Raw genomic sequence first — 25526 nt, forward strand, 5'->3', positions numbered from 1 at the left:
GTCTGCGCTTAGCGGCACCATACAGTTCAAAAAATACACTAAGTGTGGGAGCTTAGCGAGCGAAGCTCGCTTAGCTCGATGGATGCCATGACAAAATGCGCTTGGCTTAGGGAAGCTCCACTAAGCGCGCGACTATCAACAAAAAAATTTGACTAAGTTACCTGGGCTTAGCGATTCAGCCTCGCTTAGCCAAATGCATCTCAGCAAGAGGATGAGTGTTCATCCTTAAAAGATGAACTCGCTTAGCGCAGTAGGCATGCTTAGCGAGTTCTTCAAAGAACACCTATATTCAATGAGTACTGATGAACTCGCTTAGCGCAACATGCTCGCTTAGCAAGTTCATCGTGTTTTCCAGAAAATGCAGAAAACGCAGTTCGTTTTCTTGCACTTTTCAAGCCTCTAAAAGGCATACCAGACATGCAATGTTCCCAAAATAATCAATACAGTACAAACATATATAAAGTCCTAACCTTAAAATATTTCTGAAAAAGCATCAAAACCCTAAAAATCTAAAGCTAAATCTAAGGTTTTCTACCTTAAAGTTCAGACAAGAAAAAGAGAAATGGAAGTAAGGAACTTACTTGTATCGTTGATGCTTTGTGATTGGAAGTTGATAATGCACTTAAGCAGTTTTTGACACTTTCTCTTAGCGGACCGTTGGGCTAAGCGAGCCTGAGAGATGTTTGGTTTCTCTGTGAGGCTCGCTTAGCGGATCCGCGCACTTAGCCGACGTTTCAAATTCAAAATATTTTTTTTAGCACACAAAAGGCTTGGCTTAGCGCTCCGATACAACCGCTTAGCGAGTTATGCAGGTCAAAAAACCTGCAACTCTCGCTAAGCCGGCCGGCTTAGCTAAAATGATGCATTTTAAGTACAGAGGAGAGACCGCTTAGCTGATAAGGAATCGCTTAGCGCTTACATTGCCGCAAGGAATTCAACTTAGCTGCCATGACTGGTGCTTAACTCCATGAACCCCAGTTCTGGCCACAAAGAAATGAGTTTGGCGGCAACGAGTCGCGCTTAGCCAAACAATACACTACCCTTAGCGGTTAGGCCCTCGCTTAGCCGAATTCAGATCAAATTGAAATTGGCTTAGCTCAGCCTTAGCTAGCTTAGTGGACCAAATCAGCCTCAGATGTAAGGGTTGATCGCTAAGAGCTTGAGACTCGCGGCTTAGTGCATGAACAAAGATGCGCTTAGCACGAGGCTTACGCTTAGTGAAAGGACTGTTTTTCAGAAAATGTTTTCTAAGTTATTTTTCAGTCCCTTCCTCAACAAATTGAATCCCTTATATCTAACATTCAAGGATAAGATGATATACTCCACTGTACAGATTATAAAGCAAGTTCCACATGATATATGCATGGAAAACAAAGATAACAGAAATTTAAACTGGGATGCCTCCCATGAAGCGCTTCTTTAACGTCATTAGCTTGACGCTTTTACCTCAATGGGTGATATCATGTTTTGGTTCTTACCTCCAGAACCTCTTGACCCACTTCCATTACCTGTAAGCAAACATTTTGTTCTGGAGCAGGCTTGTCTTCAACAAACAAATCAAAATCAATTTTCTGATCCTTAAAACCCATCTCCAACTTCTTTCTACCCATATCAACTATGTAGCTTACGGTTAACATGAATGGCCTTCCCAATATTACATGAATGTCAGTATCTTCACAGATATCCATTACCACAAAGTCTGCCGGGAAGATAAAATGTTTCACTCTGACTAGCACATCTTTAATTACTCCATATGGTCTGGTAATGTAGTGGTCAGCAAGTTGTAAAGTCATCCTAGTGGGCTTGATCTCCAACTCTCCTAACCTTTTGCACATGGAGAGTGGCATTAAATTAATGCTGGCTCCCAGGTCAATAAGAGCCTTTCCCACAGTGACTTCTCCAATTGAACAAGGAATAGTTACACTCCCATGGTCTTTATGCTTGGGTGGAAAGATCTTTTGAATCACAGCACTACAATTTCCTTCCATTACGATGTTTTCCTGGTGAATATACTTATGTTTCCTTGTTAACATATCCTTCAAGAATTTAGAGTAGAGTGGCATTTGCTGTAAAGCTTCTCCGAAGGGCATGGTTATTTCCAGTTTCCTGAAAATATCCAAAAATCTCGCCAAATGACAATCCTTCTCTTTCTTGGAAGGTACCACAAGATATGGTACTTCCTTACCTTTGTCTACAGCTTTATCACTTCTACTATTCTCTTCATTTTCATTTTTTTCATCTTTTTCAATTTTTTTATTTTCTTTTTCTTTTTCTACTTCTTTTTCCTTTTTCTTGGTCATTAAATTCTTTTTTCTTGACCATTATTTGTTTCTCTTTTTCTTGATTGCTTTCACCTCTCACCTCATTTTTCTTGCCATCAGTACCTTTCTTTTCAGCAGTTTTCTTCTTATGCACAACACTCTCCTCATCCTCATCCTCGACAAACCTTTTACTCCTTGTCATCACAACTTTGCATTCCTCCTTGGGATTCTTTTCTGTATTTGCCACAAAACTATTAGATGACTTGTTAGCTATCTGCTTGGCTAGTTGTCCCACCTGGACCTCAAGGTTCTTCAGTGCTGACTCAGTGCTTTTATGATTTGACATTGTTACCTGCATAAACTGAGTTAAAGTCTCCTCCAGGTTAGTTAAAGCCATTGTTGACTTAGTGCTGACTCAGTGCTTTTATGGTTTGAGTTAAAGCCATTGTCCCACCTAGACCTCTGAAAGATGTTAGGCTCTTGTTGGATTGGCCTGTTTGAAGGTCCACCCTGGTCTTTGTTGAACTGATTACCAGGGTGTGACCTCTATTGTCCTTGTTAATTATGAGGACCCTGCTGGAAGCCTGAAAATCCTCCTTGAGTATACCCTTGTCGCTGTTGATTTCCCACATAATGAATTTCTTGAGTCTTTTCTTCAATGGGAATACATTGGCCTGTTTCGTGAGCCTCACCACAGATGGTACAACCTGTAACCTGCAAAACAGAAGAATGTGAAGGTTGACCAATAGATAGTTTAGTTGGCAACTTACCAAGTGTTTCTGTTAAAATCTCAAGTTGCTTAGAAAGCAACTTATTTTGTGCCAATAAAGCGTCATGTGATGATAGTTCTAACAAGCTTTTCTTTGTGGGTTGATGGGTTCTGTCATGCAGAATGGCGTGATCACTGGCTGACATATTCTCAATTAGCTTAGTTGCTTCTTCCGGGGTCTTCAAATTTATTTTTCCCTTTGCAAAAGCGTCTAAAAGTTGCTTGGTTTGTGGTCTCAGCCCATCTATGAACATATTCAATTGGATTGGCTCTAAAAACCCATGAGCGGGAGTTCTTCTCAATAAACCTCTGAACCTCTCCAATGTTTCACTCAGAGATTCATCAGGGAACTGATGAAATGAAGAGATTGCAGCTTTCCCTTCTGCAGTCTTGGACTCTGGGAAGTATTTCTTTAGAAACTTTTCAACAACTTCTTGGGTTTTTAGACTGTTACCCTTAAATGAGTGAAGCCACCTCTTGGCCTCTCCTGCCAATGAAAATGAGAATAAGCTGAGTCTTATAGCTTCATCTGGCACACCGACAATCTTAACAGTGTTGCATATTTCAATGAACATTGCCAAATGTGCATAGGGGTCTTCATTCGGTAATCCTTGGAATAAATTCCCCTGTATTAAATGAATTAAAGAATGCAGGTAGTTGATGTTGTGAGCTTGCACTTTAATACGTGCAATGCTTATAAAGAATTGCAGTATTGAGCTGCTTGAATAATCCTCAAGGGTGATCCTCTGGTGTTGCTCGTCTGCCATGATAGTGGCTTCAGGAAATTGAGTAACGGATTCCCTTGATGATGGTGAATAAGGTGATAATGAATAAGAAAAATGAGTTTCTTCCTCAAGAATGGATGCAATTGTTCTGTCTTGCAGAAGTTTCCTTCTCCTTTCAGCCCTGTTCCTTCTCAATGTAGCTTCAATTTCTAAATCCAGAGGAACTAAACTACCTGTGGGAGATCTATGCATATAAAATACTAACAGACACAACAGTTATCCAATTCAATAAGAGAAGATAAATATGAATTGAGAACAAATATTCACAGATAATCAAAGAATAAAGAATAGACATCTAAAAACGAACTAACTTTCCAAATAAAAAGAAGTTCCCCGACAATGGTGCCAAAAACTTGTTCGCTTCCGGCAAGTGCACCAGATCGTGCAAGTAGTATAAAATGGTAAGAACCGAGTATCGAACTCTCGGGGAACTTGTGTTACTTGGTAAAACTATTTTAGTGAATAGGTGTCTAGTGTGAAAAGAGATGTGTTTACTATGAACAGGTGTGTAAACTAACTATTAAAAGGGAAAATCATGTGACAAATGATGTGTAAGAACAAGTAGACGACACGTTGGTCTTCCTAATAGGTGCCTGATGTTGGAAGGATATTCTCTACTTAACAATGCTCATGCATTCTATGGTGTCTCCTGAAATGCTAAACCCCGATTCCTCATGATAGTCTAGCCTAATCCTGATCAAGCATCGTCCGCAGATTCCTTTTGTTGGACTAAACTCGGCCAGGACCACATTAAGACAAACATACAACAAATAGGTTACCGTACCCCGATTTCTCGTGAAAATATGACAAACTAGCCCTGTCCTATCAAGTTCTAAGAATCAGACCAGTTTCCACTGTTGAATGATCCTAAAAACACATGCATCTACGTGATCAAGGCAAAAGCATGGTAGAATGAAGTTCTGATAGCACAATGAACACACAAAACATCATTAAATAAATAAAAAGATATTTACATCAAGTACCTACAAGGAAGATCCAACAGAGGATTTAGCTTTCCATAACTGGGAAGCTTCCTTTACAACGAAGAGAAGAGAAAGATGAAAGATTGCAGAAATACAAGTAGTGGGGATGTCTCCTCCACCTTTGGGACCTCACAATCATTCACAAACTCATCTCAAGCTCTCAGGACGTCTTCCTCTTCCAGCTCTGGTCTATGCAGATCTTCACACAACAAATTCTCTCAAACTCTCTAGAACTTGGACCTTTCTCTCTCTAGAACTCTCCAATTATGCAAAAGCTTCAAGAAAAGGCTAAACTCCTCTTCAAAATCTGATTTCAGGCTTAAATAGGTGGCTTTTTTCGTGCTCGTGCGCTTAGTGCACTTCTAAACCGCTTAGCACAAATTAGTGAATTTCGGCTTAGCGCGACTTTTCTCGCTCAACGGATGGACCAAAGCGGTGCACTTAGCGGTATGGATCTTCACTCAACGAACACATACAACTCATCCTTCTTCTAGATTCTTCCTCGCGCTTAGTCGAGGAATGTTGCGCTTAGCGGTTGGCTCACTAAGCCAGTAGATTGGCTTAGCGAGAGGGTGAAAATCAGCACTTCAAAACTTGCCTAATTATCTTGAAATTGAGAGAAATTATTATTAAACACACAAAATGGAAGTACTACATATTTATTACCTATCTTTAACAAAAAGTAATTACAACACTACAAAATATCCATAAATTGGAGGAGTTTGATACAATTTACACATGTTTTATACACAAAAGTAAGTCGTATTCACCGACTAACAGTGACTACAACCGGATCATCGAGGTCGACTTTCATTTCACACTATGCCACTGTGCATACCTCCACACAAGTTATGGTAGTGCCAACAATGTTCCTGGGCAATGCCCTTCATCCTCATTCATAATGATGGAAATAATTATTGTAACCCTATTAAGAAAAATTTAGTTTGTGGGATAAGTTTGGCCATAGCTTCCTTCATGATTTGATGAATTTTTTATTAGTAATTTTTTGGCATTTATTGTTGGCTAATTGATAATGGGGGAATTGATGAGGGAAAACTGAAGAAAAAGACTAGTAGAACCAAATTGTTGAGTGGAGAGGAACTCAAGAAGTTATTATTTAAATGCCTTAAGAATGAAAAGCAAATGCTAAGTTTGTATGTGGGTTAGGGGAGATCATAGGGATGTCTTTTGTTAGAGGGCCAAACAATGCCATATAGAACATCAAGAGTATGAAGGAAAGAGACAAAGTGGCAACAATATTGTCAAGGCAGTGGAAAAGGTTGAGATGTTATGCCTACAAGAGAATAAGGCAGAAGCCCTAACAAAAGAAGTTTGTTTTAGAATATGGGGTGACTATGAGGTACAGTGGTTGGATAACCCGACTGTGGGTTATATGGGGGGGTCTATATGTGGAGAAAAAGGTTTGTTTAAGGTGGAAAATCCTTTGTTGGGGATGGTTTTGTGGCTATACAAAGATGGTGGGATAATAAGAGGATACTATGTGCAATAATAAATGTTTACTTATCGTTAGATTTGAGGGTAAAGAGGCAAAAATGGGAAACTATCAAAACTATTAAAGACTCTTGCTCGTAAGAGTCATGATGCATTTTGGGTGACTTTAGTTCAGTCAGAACTTTGGAGGAAAAGAGAGGGTTGACTAAAATACCTATAGGAGGTGTAGATATGGATTATTTCAATTCTTTTATTGATGACATGGAGGTGGAGGATGTCCCCTTGGTTGGCCTCAAATACACATGGTTTAGAGGAAATAATAGTCTAGCAAATAGCTGATTGGATAGATTCCTAGTATAATCTAATTGGTATAACTATTGGTCGAGAACTACTCAATTTATGCTTGAAAGAAACATCTCTGATCATTGTCCTTTCTTGCTAGGAGACCCAACCTCTAATTGGGGATCAAAACCTTTTAGAGTGTTGGATTGTTGGTTCTTGCATAAGGGCTTTACAAAGTTTGTTAAGGTGGAATAGGGTAAGATCTAAGTGGTTGGTGGGGTGCATATGTGCTAAAAGAAAAACTGAAAATTCTTAGAGGGAAACTCAAGGAATGGAATGAGGAGGTTTTTGGTGACATATATGAAAAAAGAAAGCTATTGATAAGGAGATGGCAGATCTTGATAAGAAGAATGAAGAAGGTTTGTTGAAGGAGGGTGATATTGTGACAAGGAAAGCTCTACAAGTGGAAATTTGGAGAGTAATTTCTAGCAATGACTCTCTTTTGTAAAAAAAGTCTAGATCAAAGTGGCTGAAAAAAGGGAGATTGTAACTTGAGATACTTCCACTCTAGAATGAATTGGAGGAGAAAATGGAATGCACTCAATGGCCTCTTAGTGGATGGAAGATGGGTGGATGACCCTATTGTAGTTAAGAAACATGTGAAAGATTTTTTCGTCAAAAGATTTGCTAATGTGGAAGAATCTAGAGCAAGGTTTAATAGGGTGCCATTCAATGAAATCTCGGTACAAGACAATGTGTTGTTGGTCATTCCTTTTGGTGAGAAGGAGGTTTCAAAAGTAGTTTAGGATTGTGCAACCAATAAGATCCCATGACCATATGGGTATAACTTCAAGTTCTTAAAGAAATTTTGGCATCTTGTGAAATGTGATATTTTGCGAATGTATCATGAGTTGCATGTAAATTGGGTATTACCTAGAGGTTGCATTTCTTCCTTCATCACCTTTATTCCTAAAATATCTGATCCTCAGGGTCTGGCTGATTTTTGGCCCATTTCTTTGATTGCTTGTATCTATAAGATGTAGCCAAGGTTCTATCCTCTAGAATTAAGAAATTGATGGAAGGAGTCATTGATGGTGGATAAAGGGCTTTTATTGGAGGAAGAACATGCTTGATGAGGGTGGTTGTGGCAAATGAGATTGTGGATTAGGCTAAGAAAATGAAGAAGGAATGTATAATTTTAAGGTGGACTTTGAAAAGGTATATGACTCTGTCTCATGAGCTTTTCTGTTTTATATGTTGGAAAGATTGGGCTTCTTTGACAAATGGATTGGATGGATCAAAGCTTGCATAGAGTCTAGATTTATTTCAATTCTTGTCAATTGTAGACCTTCAGAGGAGTTAAACCTATGAAGGAATTGAGACAAAAAAACCCACTTGCTCTTTTTTCTCTTCCTTATTGTGGCGTATTGGCTGGATGGCTTGAAGAGACAAGCGGTTGAGAAGAATCTCTTTGAAAACTACTTGGTGGGTTCCTTGGATGTAAACGTCAACTTGCTACAATTTGCAGATGATACCTTTTTCATTGGAAAGCCTTCGATAAAAAAACATCATTATCCTCAAAACCATGCTCAGATGCTTTGAGCTGTCTTTCAGTCTAAAGGTGAACTTAAACAAAAGCAAGCTTGGTGGTATTGGCATCTTGAATGATAGGCTTTTGCGATTTGCTTTTATTCTTAACTGCAAAACCATGCCTATTCCTTTTCACTATCTAAGCTTGCCAATAGGAGGGAATTTGTTAAGTCAAAAGACATTTGTGTCTTAAGACAAATGAGGACCCTTAATTATTTTGATTAGATATAAACAAATACAAAGGTTAAAAGCTGCATCTTATGCCCTATCAAAACATGTTTTGCAAATTTTGTGTTTGATGTTTTAGACGATATCAAGATGAAATCATGATCTGATACAACATTAAAGATGAAATTTAAGACTTCATTTAATACTTTGTGTCTGAGATATATTTTGCAAAGACATTCTCATAGGATCTATTGAATCCTATGAAGAATAAATGAAGTCAAGTTATGAAATTCCTCAATTGCCATAAAAAAAAGCATTCTAATGCAGAGACCTGCTCTGACGCAAAAGGAAGTGGGTTCCTACTGTGGTGTTCAACATGCTAGTGAAGAAGAATGATTTTCCAGCATGAGGAAGTACATGTATTTAATGCCCCAACGACCACATTCTTCAAACACAAGCTTAAGAAAAAAAATATATGTTTAGAGACAACAAATACTTGATTGAAGAGGCCTATAAATACCAAAAGCTTTGAAGACATTAAGAACCAACTGAAGCACTCATATTCAAATTCTTTATGCAAAAAGCTCACTATGTAAATTCTTGTTAAGTTTAGAATTGCTCTCAAAACACTTTGGTTATCTTGAGAGAAAAGACTAGGTGCTAAGATTGTCTATCCGTCTATAAGAATATGAATTGCTAGTCATTGTGCAATAAAACAAATAAATGTTTTTATTTGTGTTAAGGCTAGTAGTGGCTTTGTAGGATAAATAATATCAGTTGTAACAAGCTTGGTGTAGAGCTTGAGTTAAGGAGTTAGAAGTAATAGTGACAAATACTTGTAAGTCACTGAAGTTAGTGGAACTTGGTGGATTGCCAAGAATTCGACATAGTCTCGGTGGTTGAGATGAACTAGTATAACTTCCTACGTATTTTTTTTTTATTTTCTCTTTTGTGCTTTAAATTGGCTCAAGGTTTGAATTTGATCATTGCTTTAGAAAAAAAATCTGGTTGGTTTGCAAGATTTAAAACTATCATTTGAATTCCTAGCGAAAATCTGATATTTGTTTTCTTAGATATTCATTGTGAACCAATAACATTGTTGTTTTCAAAAAGGTTTTAAGTTTAGTAAAAATCACAATTCGACATCCCTTATGATATTTGCCTTTACAGAATCCTAGGAGGGAATCTTTTTGGGAGGGCTTTATGGAGAAGGCTATGAATAAGCTAGAAAAATGGAAGGATAGGAATCTCTCCTTTGGTGGTTGAATTTGCTTCATCTAAACGTCTTAACTTCCTTACTTATTTAAATGTTGTCTTTCTTCAAAATGGAAGGGTAGGGATCTCTCCTTTGGTAGGATGTTGAATAAAGAACCAGGGCTATGGTGTAACACCTCGATCGAATCACAACAAAATGAGAAGGATCTAGAGGCTGTGCACGTACGGGACTATACAACTAAGGATGACTTAAAGGAATTAATTGGTACTACCAATACCAACAAGATGCATCTACCTTTCAGTAACCCATCACTTAAGAACTTCATAGTTAAGCGTGCTTGGCTTGGAGTAGTTGTGGGATGAGTGACCATCTGGGAAGTTTCCTAAAAAGCGTGTAAGTGAGGACAAAACATGTTGAAAAGTCTTGTGTTGGTTTGTGGTGTTAGTCATTGATCCTGGAAGCAGGTAGAGCTGATTGTCGAGATCTTAGAAAGAGCTACCTATGGAGGGTTCTAATTGGTGGGAAATTCTAACCAACAAGGACATTGAGTAAAGTGCCGTCAAGGGAAGTGTCGTAGTGTGAAAGTCGTTGAGAAGTCAAAAATCAAGGATGCTACATATGGCATGAGGCGATATTATCTATGTATAGAGACTAGATGACCTTGGGAACATTTACGGGTGGCCATTTAGTATCCAATTTGTGGAAAGATCTTGGTAAAGTAAGTATGTGGTGACTATGAGTCTGGTAGGTGGTTTGATGCAAATGTAAGTGGAAAGTTGGAGATGGAAGAAAAATTAAATTCTTGGAAGATGTTTGGTTGGGGGAGGAACTAGTATGCTTAAAATATGGTGTTTCCTTCTGTACATGTTATGCACAACATGTTTTGGTACATGTTGCCAACTGATCAATACCATTTTTGGTGTGTCTATCCCAAAGGAAATCCCATAGGACAATGATTCATTTCCCTTTCGAAATTTGGGTTTGTTAAACAGAGAACAATTGAAGAGATTGCTAGCAGTCTCTAGTTTGGGTTTTGATCAGTAAGAGGTCATGATTTTAGCTTATTGTGGTAGAGAGGTTAGTTTTTTATCTTCATTATTATATTTTAAATGTTACTATTTATCTAAAGACTTTAGCTATTTTGTAGTAGAATGTTGACAATTGTTTATCGAAAGTGTTTAATTTTTAGGTTTTGTCCATATGCACATGTTTCATCCTTGATTCCTTCTTAACATGAAATGGCTTAATTTTTGGGTTTTTTGTGGTACAAAGGTTAATATTTTATTCCTGATTTTGATATTTCGTCCCTTCTACTTGTTACATGTGATCTTTTATGTGTTGCTTTGTTATACTTAGTTTGCAAGGTATGAGGTTTTGATTTTGGATTTTGAAAATTATATAATATTATTTGATTAATTTTCAAATGGACAAGTGTAATGAGAATGTTGAGGAGGATTAGTTTGAGATTTTAGATGATGACAATGATTTTAGCTTTATCAAAATAGAATATTATGAGGGTAGTAAATCTAGTGATAACGAAGAGCATGATGATATTGAGATTGAATTTGATGACTCAGATATTGACTTGACGTCTTCTATATTCAATAGCTTTATTGAATTGATAGAAGAACACATAATGGGAATGGAATTTGCAAGTGAAGATGATGGAAGCTTGCTTGTGGGGCTTCTATGGAGGCTGAATCTTTGAGCTTCAATGAGGTCCTTTAATGGTGATTTTCCACCATGGAGATGCAGCGGAAGACAAAGGAGAAGAGGTGAGAGGAGGCGCCATCCACTAGGGAATAAGCCATGGAAGAAGGAGCTTCACCACCAAGATGAGTCTTGGATAAGAAGCTTGGAGAGGATGCTTCAATGGAGCAAAAGAAAGAAGGAGAGAAAGAGAGAGGGGGGAGCACGAAATTGAAGGAAGAAAAAGGGAGAGAAGTTGAACTTTGAGTTGTGTCTCAATGGACTCTCATTCATCAAAGTTACAACAAGTGTTACACATGCTTCTATTTATAGACTTGGTAGCTTCCTTGAGAAGCTTTCTTTAGAAAACTTCCTTGAGAAGCTTCTTTGAGAAAACTTCCTTGAGAAGTTAGAGCTTAGCTACACACACCCTCTCATAACTAAGCTCACCTCCTTGAGAAGCTTGCTTAAGAAGATTCCTAAAGAAGCTAGAGCTTAGCTACACACACCTCTCTAATAGCTAAGCTTACCTCCTTGAGATGAGAAGCTAGAACTTAGCTACACACCCCCTATAATAACTAAGCTCACCCCTATGCCAAAAAAAAAACATGAAAATACAAAAAAAGTCCTTACTACAAAGACTACTCAAAATGCCCCGAAATACAACGCTAAAACCTTACGCTACTAGAATGGCCAAAATACAAGGCCTAAACGAAGGAAAAACCGATTCTAATATTCACAAAGATAAGCGGGCTCATACTTAGCCCATGGGCTCGAAATCTATCCTAAGGCTCATGAGAACCCTAGGGCCTTTCCTTGGATCTCTGGCCCAATCTACTTGGAGTCTTCTATCCAATGCCCTTGCGGGGTAGGATTGCATCATTCCCTCCACCTTGGAAAGGATTTGACCTCAAATCCTGAGGTTCTTCATACTCTGGGCTCCTTCCCTCAACACCTGCAAAAAGAACAAAAACATATGTATTAGTGGTGTTTGGTATGTTGAAGTAAGGTAAGGTATGAAAATCCATTTCCTGGGCATCTTCCCATGAAGAAACATGGTTCCTCACCAACTCAATGAGTGGTGCTACAAGTATAGAAAAATATGGAACAAACCTTTTGTAAAAGTTTGTTAAGTCATGGAAGCCCCAAATTTTTTTTATACTTGGTGGAGTGGGTCACTTAGGAATGACCTTTATTCTCTTAGGGTTCATGGGAACCCCTTGATCACTATTTGACAAATTAAGAAAAGTAACGCAATAAAACATACCTTTTCCTGTATTTTCATATTGATTATTCCTACCAAAAAGTATGACAAACCTAAGGTGTCCCATATGAGTACCTAAGTTTGTATTGAAACTAAAAATAAGAATAAACCTACCTAATGGGTCCCTATGTTCACACACCATGAAGATGTTAGGTGCACGAGTGATTTTACAAAAGAGAGTTGCACCACTCAAAACATTCATCATACCACTTATTTTAGGGACTTGGTTCCTAATAATACCTATTTTGAGCACCAACAAAACACAAGGATTTAAGCTCTTGCGAACCAAACCCTCATCCAACAACTTCTTTACTTGAGGAATAAACTCAAGCCCAAGAGGTGTGGCAATGCTAGCAAGTGTCTTTTTACAAAAGAGAAAATGTGGAGGTTGTCTAAGAGGGAAAGTTTCTTTAATGTTTGTCTTTATTGTAAAATGAGTTTCCTTCTTAGCCAACCTCTTGGAGGAGACACGTACTTCCTTACACTTCTCTTTAACCACTAATGGTTGTCCTTCTTCTTGGGGGTAGATTTCTTCACTAGATTCTTCCCATTTTGCTTCTTCACTTTCGCTAGAGGAAAGTGAAGTAGTAGCCTTATCTTGGCTACTATAAATGTCTCGGCCCCTCATAATCATGGTTTTTGTGGTGGGGCATTGAGAAGTAATATGTCCTTTTCCAAGACATTTAAAGCACTTTATAGAGCTAGTTTTCTCTTGCATACTAGCCTTAGGGGCTTGCTTTTCTATTGTCTTCCCCTTATCATCTTTGGGCTTAGAAGGTGTCACCCCTAAGATGCCTTGACCTTGGTCTTTCTTTGGATAAGAGTGAGAGCCATAAGATTTTGACGTAGACTTCTTTTTAAGTTGTTGCTCTACCCTTATTTCCCAGACAAAGTTAGCCTCTACATTGTCCTTCCCATGGAAGTATGTGAGGTTAATGTTAGCCTCTTGGGGCTTTCTTTCCTTTTCTCTTCTATGGAAGTGAGGTCTAAGATGTGACCTATGCCTTCCTTCGTAATAGTCATGAAGTTCTTCACTTAGGCTCTTGCAAGAGTTATGACTACTATAGGAGGCATGTTTTTCTCTTTTCATTTCTTTCATTATTTTTCTTCTTTCTTCCTCTCTTATTTTCTTTCTTTCATCTTGACTTATTTCTTTCACTATTTTTTTTCCTTTTTCTTTTCTCTCTTGTTTTTCTTTCCATAACTTGAGGGAACTCAACTCATCTAAGATTCTAGATAATGGGTCTTTATGACTAGTACCCTCACCATTAACACTAGATGAATGATGACTCATATTGGTTCCTAAGTTGTGGTTCTTTCTTGTTGGAGGTTTGAAAACAAAAGGTAAAAGAAACTATGGTTGAAACTAGCCAAAATAAACACTAAAATAGGTGTGAAAGATAAGGTAAAAAACTAATTGGTAAAAGGAAAGCTATCTAGGCGGTTTGACAATGGAAGGTAAAGGAAATAAGCTATGAAAGTAAGCAAGAAATGTAAACTAGGCGAATCCTAAGAGTGTTTGGATGACCACATTCAAGGTTCCCAACAAAACACTCACTATCCTAAGGAAAAATTGCCTAAAATTATTACACACAAATGGAAGTTTGGTAACCTATTGGAGGCTCCCAACACACTTCCAATGAAAGGCCTTTTCGTTACAAAACTTGAAAGCAAAGATGGTAAGTAAATTGCAAATTACAAAATTACAAAATTACAAAATGGTCCTCAATTTTGGTGGTTGTTATCTCTTTGGTGATTCACTCAATTTGGAGTGCTTCTTAGTCCAATAGCTCTTAAGGTGGTTGGCCCCTTTCTTCTTGACTCAAATTCTTCAAGGGATGGCACCAATCCTCCTTCCTATTCCCTATATGGCAACCCACAAGCAAGGAAACAAAGAGACAAGCAATAACCAAGGACCAAAAAAAATGAAATGAAAGCTAAACCAATGGAGTTTTAAGAAGACAATTTTTCAAGGATTATTCAACAATTAAAGCAATGAAAAGGACATAGAAGCAAGCTAGGACTCAAAGAGAAACTTAGAATGGCTCTAGAGTAGAGTAAAAAGAACTATAAAAAAAAAGACTCAACAATCCTCTAGCTTTGGCACTTGTTTTCACAGTAATTTTCAATTGAAATTTTGGAACTAAGATTGGTATAACATAGGCATCAATTATAGAATAAATTTTGAGCCAAAACAACAAGCACACTTGCCTTTCACTTTTTTTTTCTCGATATTGATTTTTTTTCTGCCAACTTGTATGATTTTTCTATTTTTTTCATTTTCTCCAAATCACTTGGTTCTTTTTTTATAACTTTTTCCAGATATCTAGAAAATTCAGTAAAAATTTCAGCTCAAAATTCGAAGTAACCAATTCTAAGTAATTTTTACAAGTTTTTATGTCCAAGCTGCGAGCACCAACGATTTTTTTTTAAGCATGGTATATTGATTGCCTTGGGCTTACTTTCAACCTTCCTATGTATGTTGAACTCACTAGGATTGTTTACCACAGTTTTAGGAGTTCAATATTCACTTAGGATCAACATTTCAGCCAGCAATTCAATCACCAAAACTCAAATTCACAATAGACACAATCAAAAGGAAACCTAAAAGTTCAAGAAAAGGTTCACAATCAAAGACTCTCTAAGAATTTTGCATGAACATGTTAAGGACTAATTAACATGAAAGATTTGACTCAAATCAAATAATAGGCTAAATTAATTTCATACACTCGTGAACAAATGAGTTAGACAAAGAAACAAGAAAAAAAAATCAGCACAACATAAGAAATCTTATGTGACAAGTTTCATGACTAGACATGACTTCTATGACAAAACTACAATAGGTGAACAAGTCACTCTATATTTTTTAGGTTTTCTTCTACTTTAACATTTTTTTAAGAATTTTATGGTTTAGGTTTCAGCCACAAAAAATAACAAGACAAAACTCAAAGGAACCTAAGCTCAACACAATTCATGGTTCAAGAACAAGAACAAGAAATTTGAACCATAGAAAATCAAATCTAGCTTCTATAGCAAGTTTAATCGGTAGAAACTCTAAAGAATCATGTTAACAACATTTAGCTCAAGACATGTGAGGAGATACATGGAGAAAAAAATGAAGAAACAACAATGGAAGAGAAGGTAAAGCAAAAAATTAATGGAGGTTTAAGGAGCACCTACTTGAAGCTCTTGTGCTTTGATTACCACTTGATGGAAGCTTGCTTTTGGGGCTTCTATGGAGGCTGGATCTTTGAGCTTCAATAAGGTCCTTTAATGGTGATTTTACACCATGGAGATGCAGCGGAAGACAAAGGAGAAGAGGTGAGAGGAGGCGCCATCCACTAGGGAATAAGCCATGGAAGAAGGAGCTTCACCACCAAGATGAGCCTTGGATAAGAAGCTTGGAGAGGATGCTTCAATGGAGGAAAAGAAAGAAGGAGAGAAAGAGAGAAGGAGGAGCACGAAATTGAAGGAAGAAAAAGGGAGAGAAGTTGAACTTTGAGTTGTGTCTCACAAGACTCTCATTCATCAAAGTTACAACAAGTGTTACACATGCTTCTATTTATAGACATGGTAGCTTTCTTGAGAAGCTTTCTTTAGAAAACTTCCTTGAGAAGCTTCTTTGAGAAAACTTCCTTGAGAAGTTAGAGCTTAGCTACACACACCCTCTCATAACTAAGCTCACCTCCTTGAGAAGCTTGCTTAAGAAGATTCCTAAAGAAGCTAGAGCTTAGCTACACACACCTCTCTAATAGCTAAGCTCACCTCCTTGAGATGAGAAGCTAGAGCTTAGCTGCACACCCCCTATAATAACTAAGCTCACCCCTATGCCAAAAAAAACATGAAAATACAAAAAAAGTCCTTACTACAAAGACTACTCAAAATTCCCCGAAATACAAGGCTAAAACCCTATACTACTAGAATGGCCAAAATACAAGGCCTAAATGAAGGAAAAACCGATTCTAATATTTACAAAGATAAGCGGGCTCATACTTAGCCCATGGGCTTGAAATCTACCCTAAGGCTCATGAGAACCCTAGGGCCTTTCCTTGGATCTCTGGCCCAATCTACTTGGAGTCTTCTATCCAATGCCCTTGTGGGGTAGGATTGCATCAGAAGAGGTTGCTTATAAATTCTATTATGCATATGCAAAGTTCATTGGTTTTGCGATTAGGAAGGATGAGGTTCGTTATGTTTCAAATGGTGAAGTAAAAAGGCATCAATTTGTATGCGACAGAGTGGGACTAAGGAACATAATTTTTTTTTACTAGGGATGATAGGAAAAAGGCTCATAGACCTTTGACCCGTACGGGTTGCCTAGCAAGGTTGCATTTAAAGTTAAATCTCATTGTTAGATTTCATCTCAATCTTAGAATGGATAATATGAGAGATGTAACTCAACTCCAAAAGCTAGCTCATAGGGTGAGGGTTGCCCTCACCTTATAAACTCTATCTTAAGACTATCTCTAGCCAATGTGGGATTACTTTTAGCTGATGTGGGACTTGAATTATTTCCAACACACCCCCTCACGCCAAGCACTTCCTGGGCTCAGGGCGTGAACAACAAATGGTGGGTGTTTGTCACCACAAAGCGAGGACTAGCGGAAGTGTGGTTCCAGGATCAGAACTGGCTCTGATACCATGTTAGATTTCATCTTAAAACCAATTGGCTTTAAGATGAAATCTAACATGGTATCAGAGCAGGCTTTGACCCTAGGACCTCGCCTTCGCTTCCGCTGCGACGAGCACCCACCATTTGTGGTTCACGCAAGCCCAATAAGTGCTGGGCATGAAAGGGGTGTATTGAGAAATACCCAAGTCCCACATCGGCTGCCTCAATCCTTGGAGTGCAGCTTATATACCTGTTGGGCAACTTCACTTAATGTCAATTGATTTTAAGATGAAATCTAACATGGTATCAGAGCAGGCTTTGACCCTGGGACCTCGCCTTCGCTTTCGCTGCGATGAGCACCCACCATTCGTGGTTCACACACCAAGCCCAATAAGTGTTGGGCGTGAAGGGGGTGTATTGGGAAATACCCAAGTCCCACATCGGCTGCCTCAATCGGAGTGCAGCTTATATATCTGTTGGGCAACTTCACTTAATGCCAATTGGTTTTAAGATGAAATCTAACACTCATTACCTCACGGTTCCAAATCGTGTCATTTTGGGAAGGACATAACCATGCATTACGCAAGCCAAATTATGTGCCATTATTTAATTTGTATTGTGGTTTGAGTGATGGTGATAAAGCTCAAGTAGATTCATTGCATGCATGGGGGGGGGGGGGTAGAACGTGTTAAATAATAGGTTACATGATGGCCAAAAAGGTAGACCTACAGAGGTGGGATCCAACAAGAAAAAATTGTTCAACTACATTGAGCAGAGAAGGAGGCCTAGAATAAAAGATGGCTGCTTTGAGTTAGTTACATGGTAAGGTGGACAATGCTGACATGTTTTATGAAAAAGGCTTGATTTTAGAAGATGGAAAATTGATGCATTTATTTTGGGTGAATGGTACTAGTAGAATTGATTATCAATGTTTTGGTGACGTGGTTGCATTTAATGCTACGTATAAGAAGAATAAGTACAACAAGCCGATGGCTACATTTTAGAGAAAAATCATCATTCCAAAACCGTGTTTTTTGGGTGTACACTAGTTGCATATGAAAGTACTGATGTTTATAGATAGGTGTTGAATAAATTTTTGGAGGCAATGTGCAACAAATAACCAAAATCAATTGCGACAAATAATGATCTTGCAATGAGCGAGGCAATCGAGGAAGTGTTCCATGATGCTACACATAGACTTTGTGGGTGGCACTTGCAGAAGAATGCTTTTGAAAACATGAAAAGTCAAGAGTTTTTACATGATTTCAAAAAAGCATTGTATAGTTATGTTACACTAGATAGATTTTAGAGATTCTGGAATCATATGCTTGTTAAACACCAGCTTGAAAGGAATAGTTGAGTTTCACAACTCTACAAAAAGAGGTGTATGTGGGCCACTGCGTACTTACGTGAAACTTTTTTGTTGGCTTATGATTTAGCTCTATATACGAATGTGTGAATTCAGTGATAAAGACATATATCCAAAGGAAAAATACACTTGTGGAATTGCTGTATAATTTTGAACACTCTTTGAGAGACTATAGGTACAATGAGTTGGTTTCAAATTTCAATTCATTGTATACAAATCCTGTGATAGATTCTTCACTTCTCCGTATTGAGGAACATGTTGCAACACTTTATACAAGATATATATATAACAAAGTGAAGGTGCAGATTGTTAATGTCAGTGGACTGAATGTGACACCGAGGACTGAAGCTTTGGACAAGGTGATGTAAAAGGTTGACAAGTATCGAGAACATTTTCATCAAATTGAAGTATCATTTGATAATAATGAATCCAAGTTTGCATGTGAGTGTAAGATGTTTAAGTCTAATGGCATTCCTAGTTGCCACATAATTTGTGTAATGAGGCATGACCATTTGAATTCATTTCCTCCAAGTTTGATTTGCATTCAATGGTTGAAGGATGCAAAAAATAATTTTTATTTTATTTTTATCAATCAAATAATTTGGATAATGACCCTCTTAGTTCTGCCTGTATTAGGGGTACTAGTTGCTAGTTGTAACAGACTATGTGAGATTGTTGGTAAATTGCTTGACAATTTTAATTTTGTCATGAATGAAATTTTGAAGTTGACTAAAGTTTTGCAGCAACAAAGACACATGCATAGCAGTGATAGTCATGCTGAAGATGATGTAGGTGATCCGGATGTGGTCAAGACAAAGGTGCTCCATGAAGAAAAAATGGCCAGAAGAATAGAAAATGCTCTAGTTGTAAAAAAACTGGTCTCACATGTATCACATGTCTATTGATGAAGTCTGTTGGTGATGATTTCATGTGCCATGGAGTTTGATGATAGCCAAAGAGCTGACAATGGAATAACTGATAACAAAAGAGCTGATAAAGGAAGATGCGACAATGGAGCAACTGATAAAGGAAGACCTGACAACGAAAGATTTGATAAAGGAAAACTTGACAACAAAAGAGCTGAATTACGGTTTACTAATATTATTATTATTATTATTTTTAATTCATTTTCGGAGAAGTCATATTCTGGTTTAAAAGGATGATTTTTGCCTTTGAAAAATCTGTTTTCCAGGATAAAGAAATGTTATCAATTGATTTGACTAATAGTTAGGACATGCCTAATACCCAACATAGTGTAGGACACAATGATAATGTATTGTGGATTGTATTGTACACTGCAATCTATTTGTTTTCTAAGTTTATCGTGTTGTTATGTTAGCTTTAATTCTTAAATGTAATATTAATGCAGAAAGGTAGATGGGACATTGGTTGTCAAACACGAGTGAAGGATACAAAGGAAAAGTCAGCTGGACAAAAGTCTACAAAGGAAAATACTGTAAGTTAATGTTATTTTTTGTTTGTGTTTTAATTTGATTTGCTTTTAATTAAATTGAGAACTTTTAAATAATTTACAGAAATGTAAAGGTAATGACAAAAATTTATCAGTAGCCAAAGATGTCAACCTGAATAGTTCTACTCTAAATTCTTCAAAAGAAAATAAACATTGTGGTCCTTCAAGTGTTGAAACTAAAGAAACTAATGCAAAAGATGTTTTACCCTCTCAACAAAACAATAGTTTCCCTTATTCTGGACACTCTCATGGGATATCTTATTATAATGCATATGGAGTATAATATGTTAGATATTAATTAGAAAATTAATAATAGAAAGTTTCTAAGCTTATAATTATGAGTCTTATAATTGTGCAATTTTCTAAGTTAAAAGTTGTAAGTTACTAAGTCAAGGTTGTGAGTTACGAAGTCTTGTAGTTTTCCATTAGCATTTAGTATCTTGGAATAAGGTATTAAGCATCTATGTGATTAGTCAAATGGTCACTCTATTCTAGTATAGATAGGGGATCATACTCTTGTATTTGGTGTGGAAAAGAAATAAAATCTTCTTCCAACAAAGTGGAATCAGAGCTTGAGTTCTAGAGTGTTGAGAGAGAAACACTTTGTGAGTTGAGAGATGGCAAACAATGGCTTAAGTATGTTTCAATTCCCTCATCTTACCAAAGGGAATTATGATAATTGGTGTCGTCGCATGAAAGCCTTGTTAGGTTCTCAAGATGCCTGGGAGATTGTAGAGAAAGGTTATACCCAACCTCAAAATGAGGCTACTTTGTCACCAAATGAGAAGGAGACTTTGTTGAAGTTGAAGAAGAAGGATCAACAAGCACTTGCTTTCATTCATCAAGGTTTGGATGAAGCTATGTTGGAGTTGGTGTCAAATGCAACCACATCCAAATAAGCATGGGAGATTTTGAAAACCTCCCTTGAAGGTGTTGATAAGGTAAAAAAGGTGTGCCTACAAACTCTACGTAGAGAGTTTGAATCATTGCATATGAAGAAATCCAAATCTATCTCGGATTTTGGAAATAAGGTGTTGGCTATTGTGAACCAAATGAAGCATTACGGAGAAAATATGGAAGATGTCCATGTAGTGGAAAAGATCCTTCGCTCCTTAATCGCTAAATTTGATTATGTGGTTTGTGCTATTGAAGAGTCTAAGGATTTAGACTCAATGACCATAGACCAATTGATGGGTTCTCTTCAAGCCTATGAAGAAAGGTTCAATAGAAGACATGATGAGCCATTGGAGCAAGTCCTCAAAGCCAAAGCTTCTTTGAAAGAAAATGGAGGAGAACGTAGTCAAAGAGCACGTGGACGTGGAAGAGGATGTGGTCGTGGACGTGGTCATGGCCAAGGAAGAGGAGGAAGAGGAGATTGTGATAATTTGACAATAATGAATGGAGGAGCCATCAATCCACTAGAAGTTGTGGAAGAGGTAGAAACAATTATGAAAAAGCATATGAAAGGAGGTATGATAAATCTAATGTTGAATGTTTTAATTGTCATAAATATGGCCATTACTCTTGGGAGTGTAGAACTAATGTTTAAGAGAAGGTCAATCTTGTTGATGATAAAGAAGTTGAAGAGCCAACACTACTGCTATCACTTAATAATGGTGAGAAGGAAGACAAATGCTTATGGTATCTTGACAATGGAGCAAGCAATCACATGTGTGGATGCAAAGAGAATTTTGTGGAACTTGATGAGAAGGTGAAAGGAAATGTTTCCTTTGGAGATTCTTCCAAGGTGAAAATCCAAGGAAAAGGTACCATTTTAATTTCTTTAAAAGATGGTGCTCACAAATTAATCACGGATGTTTACTATGTTCCTAAACTAAAAAGCAATATTTTGAGTTTGGGATAACTTGTTGAAAAGGGGTATAAAATTCATATGAAAAATTGTTGTTTATGGCTTCGAGATCAAAATTCTAATTTGATTGCCAAGGTGTTTATGTCAAGAAATAGAATGTTCACCTTGAACATTAAAACCAATGAAGCAAAATTTTGAAGGCTAGCATAAAAGATGAATCATGGTGTTGGCATATGAGATTTGGGCACTTGAATTTTGGAGCACTAAAATCCTTAGGAGAGGAGAAGATGGTGAAAGGGATGCCTCTCATCAACCATTCTAATCAATCGTGTGAAGCATGCTTCCTTGGAAAGCATGCAAGAAGGAGTTTTCCAAAAGAAGCTAATTCAAGAGCAAAGGAGCCTCTCCAACTTGTTTACAGCAATGTGTGTGGCCCAATCAATCCTCCTTCATGTGGTAACAATAAATATTTCTTGCTTTTTATTGATGATTATAGTAGAAAGACTTGGGTTTATTTTCTAAAGCAAAAATCTGAGGCATTTGTAGCTTTTAAAAATTTTAAAGCTCTTGTGGAAAAGGAGAGTGGTTATGTAATCAAAGCTCTAAGATCCGATAGAGGTGGTGAATTCACATCAAAAGAATTTAATGAATTTTGTGAAAAACATGGGATTCGTCGCCCTCTAACGGTTCCTAGATCTCCACAACAAAATGGGGTAGCAGAGAGAAAAAATAGAACTATTCTTAATATGACTAGATGTATGTTGAAGGCTAAAAATATGCCAAAGGAATTTTGGACCGAAGCTGTTGCATGTGCCTTTTATTTGTCCAATCACTCCCCAACAAAGAATGTCAAAGATCAAATACCACAAGAAGCATGGAGTGGAGTGAAGCCAAGAGTTGATCACTTGAGAGTATTTGGGAGCATTGCATATGCTCATGTACCCGACCATGGAAGATTCAAGCTTGATGATCGAAGTGAGAAACATGTGTTCATTGGCTATGATGCAAGCTTAAAAGGCTACAAATTGTACAATCCAAACAATGGGAAGACAATTGTGAGCGGAGATGTTGAGTTCTATGAAGAAGGCACATGGAATTGGGAGGACAAAGAAGACACTTATGATTTTTTCCCGTACTTTAAAGAAAGAGATGAAGAAGCCTTGACTCCAAATGATTCAACTCCAGCTCCTTCACCAACTCCTTCAACCAAAGAAGCCTTATCATCTTCTGAAGGGAGTTCAAGTGAAAGGCCAAGAAGAATGAGAAATATTCAAGAATTATATGATGAAACTGAAGTTATAAATGATTTGTTTTGTCTTTTTGTTGACAGTGAACCCTTAAACTTTGATGAAGCAATGAAAGACAAAAGGTGGAGACAAGCCATGGAAGAAGAAATCAAAGCCATTGAGAAGAACAACACTAGGGAGTTATCAAGCCTTCCCAAAGGTCATGAAGCAATTGGAATCAAACGGGTGTTCAAAATCAAGAAGAATGCAAAAGGAGAGGTTGAGAGACACAAAGCAAGACTCGTAGCTAAAGGCTACAAGCAACAATATGGAGTTGATTATGATGAAGTGTTTGCACTGGATGCCCGCATCGAGACAATTCGTCTTCTTATTTCCATGGCAGCTCAAATGAAGTGGAGAGTTTTTCAGCTTGATGTAAAATCGGCATTTCTAAATGGCTATCTTGAAGAAGATGTCTATGTTGAACAACCAATGGGTTTTGTCATCGAAGGTCAAGAAGGAAAAGTCTTGAAATTGAACAAGGCGTTGTATGGTCTAAAGCAAGCACCGAGGGAATGGAATAGTCGCATTGACAAGTATATCTAAGACAATGGGTTTGTTCGTTGTCAAAATGAGTATGCTCTTTATGTTAAAGCTTTTAATAATGGTGATGTCTTATTTATTTGTATTTATGTGGATGACCTTATCTTTATCGGCAATAACCCAAATTTGTTTAAAGACTTCAAGGAGTCCATGTCTCGTGAATTTGAGATGACAGATATGGGACTCATGTCATATTACTTAGGAAGGGAAGTGAAGCAAATGGAAAATGGTATCTTTGTCTCACAAGAAAGCTACACAAAAGAAGTGTTGAAGAAATTTAATATGCTTGATTGCAATCCCGTGAACACACCTATGGAAGGTGGCTTGAAGTTATCAAAGTTTGATGAAGGAGAGAAGGTAGACCCCACGGTCTTCAAGAGTCTTGTGGGGAGTTTGAGGTATCTAACCAATACAAGGCCCGATATTCTATATGCGGTGGGAGTTGTGTGTCGCTTTATGGAGGCTCCTACCTCTACTCATCTAAAAGCCGCAAAAATAATTCTTCGTTACTGGAAGGGTACAATTGATTTTGGATTGTTTTATTTTCCCTCCAATAACTTTAAGCTTGTGGGGTTTTGTGATAGTGATTTTGCAGGAGATGTTGATGATAGAAAAAGTACTACTAGATTTATGTTTTTTATGGGTGATTATGTTTTTACATGGAGTTCTAAGAAGCAAGCCATTGTGAAACTTTCTACTTGTGAAGCCGAGTATGTAGCTGCAACTTCTTGCACATGTCATGCCATTTGGCTAAGAAGATCGTTGAAGGAACTTCACTTGGTGCAAAAGGAAAGCACAAAGATCTATGTTGATAATAGATCTGGACAAGAGCTTGCCAAGAATCCGGTGTTCCATGAACGAAGTAAGCATATAGATACAAGGTATCATTTTATTAGAGAGTGCATTGCCAAGAAAGAAGTAGAATTGATTCATGTGAAGACTCAAGATCAAGTTGCAGATATTTTCACCAAGCCTCTCAAATTTGAAGATTTTCAAAGATTGCGAGCAAGACTTGGTGTGCAGAAGAATTTTCCAATTAAGGGAGGATGTTAGATATTAATTAGAAAATTAATAATAGAAAGTTTCTAAGCTTATAATTATGAGTCTTATAATTGTGCAATTTTCTAAGTTAAAAGTTGTAAGTTACTAAGTCAAGGTTGTGAGTTATGAAGTCATGTAGTTTTCCATTAGCATTTAGTATCTTGGAATAAGGTATTAAGCATTATGTGATTAGTCAAATGGTCACTCTATTCTAGTATAAATAGGGGATCATACTCTGGTATTTGGTGTGGCAAAGAAATAAAATCTTCTTCCAACATAATATCCCTTATTTCCCCAATATCCCCAAGTTCCACAGCATCCTTAAGTCCCACAGTTTCCCTAAGTCCCACCATTTTCTCAAGAACATAATCATGGAAAATTCCCTCAAAACACCCAATTTCCCCTGTCCCGCACGCACTAAACCCGAATGCAATATGACTTCAGTTAGTTTGTTTACATTGTAATACGACTTCAGTTAGTTTGTTTACACTGTAATATGATTTCAAATTTATTTGTCATAAATGTTGTGTTTATGTCTAATAAGTTGTGGTGCCTTGTAGAACATGAAATCCAAGGGAGGTAATTTTGAATCACTTTATCAATCACTAATGTATAGTAACTCAGCTATGGTCCCCGAGAAATGTAATTAATTAAAGGAGACAATAATAGCTTATGTAATCTACCAACTACAACTTTATAAGTTGTTCCCATATTATGGTTATTAGTTTGTTTCCCCATAACTTGTAAGTATATTTAGCAATCTCATACATAAGTTAATATAGTCAATTATGGATTGTAGTAAAATAATTTTTGACCAAGAATAAAGCTCAATGGAAACATAAGTAGAAAAATCCAGAACCGGATGATGCTCCAATTTAAGTAGAAATTACAGGAAAAATACAAAGAACATGAATAATAATTAAAACCAAAGTTAC

At 37.3% G+C, this 25526-nt stretch overlaps 1 protein-coding gene across 1 annotated transcript; it reads left to right on the top strand.

Moving 5' to 3' along the window:
• Positions 1-23700: 23700 nt before the first annotated feature.
• Positions 23701-24603, top strand: LOC106799264 (uncharacterized mitochondrial protein AtMg00810-like). The gene has a single exon (XM_014777455.1). It carries the CDS (start codon positions 23701-23703, stop codon positions 24601-24603), a length of 903 nt encoding a protein of 300 aa, XP_014632941.1.
• Positions 24604-25526: the final 923 nt, after the last annotated feature.

This window comes from Glycine max, chromosome 7 (genome assembly GCF_000004515.6).
Source record: "Glycine max cultivar Williams 82 chromosome 7, Glycine_max_v4.0, whole genome shotgun sequence".
NCBI classification, from domain to species: Eukaryota; Viridiplantae; Streptophyta; class Magnoliopsida; order Fabales; family Fabaceae; genus Glycine; species Glycine max.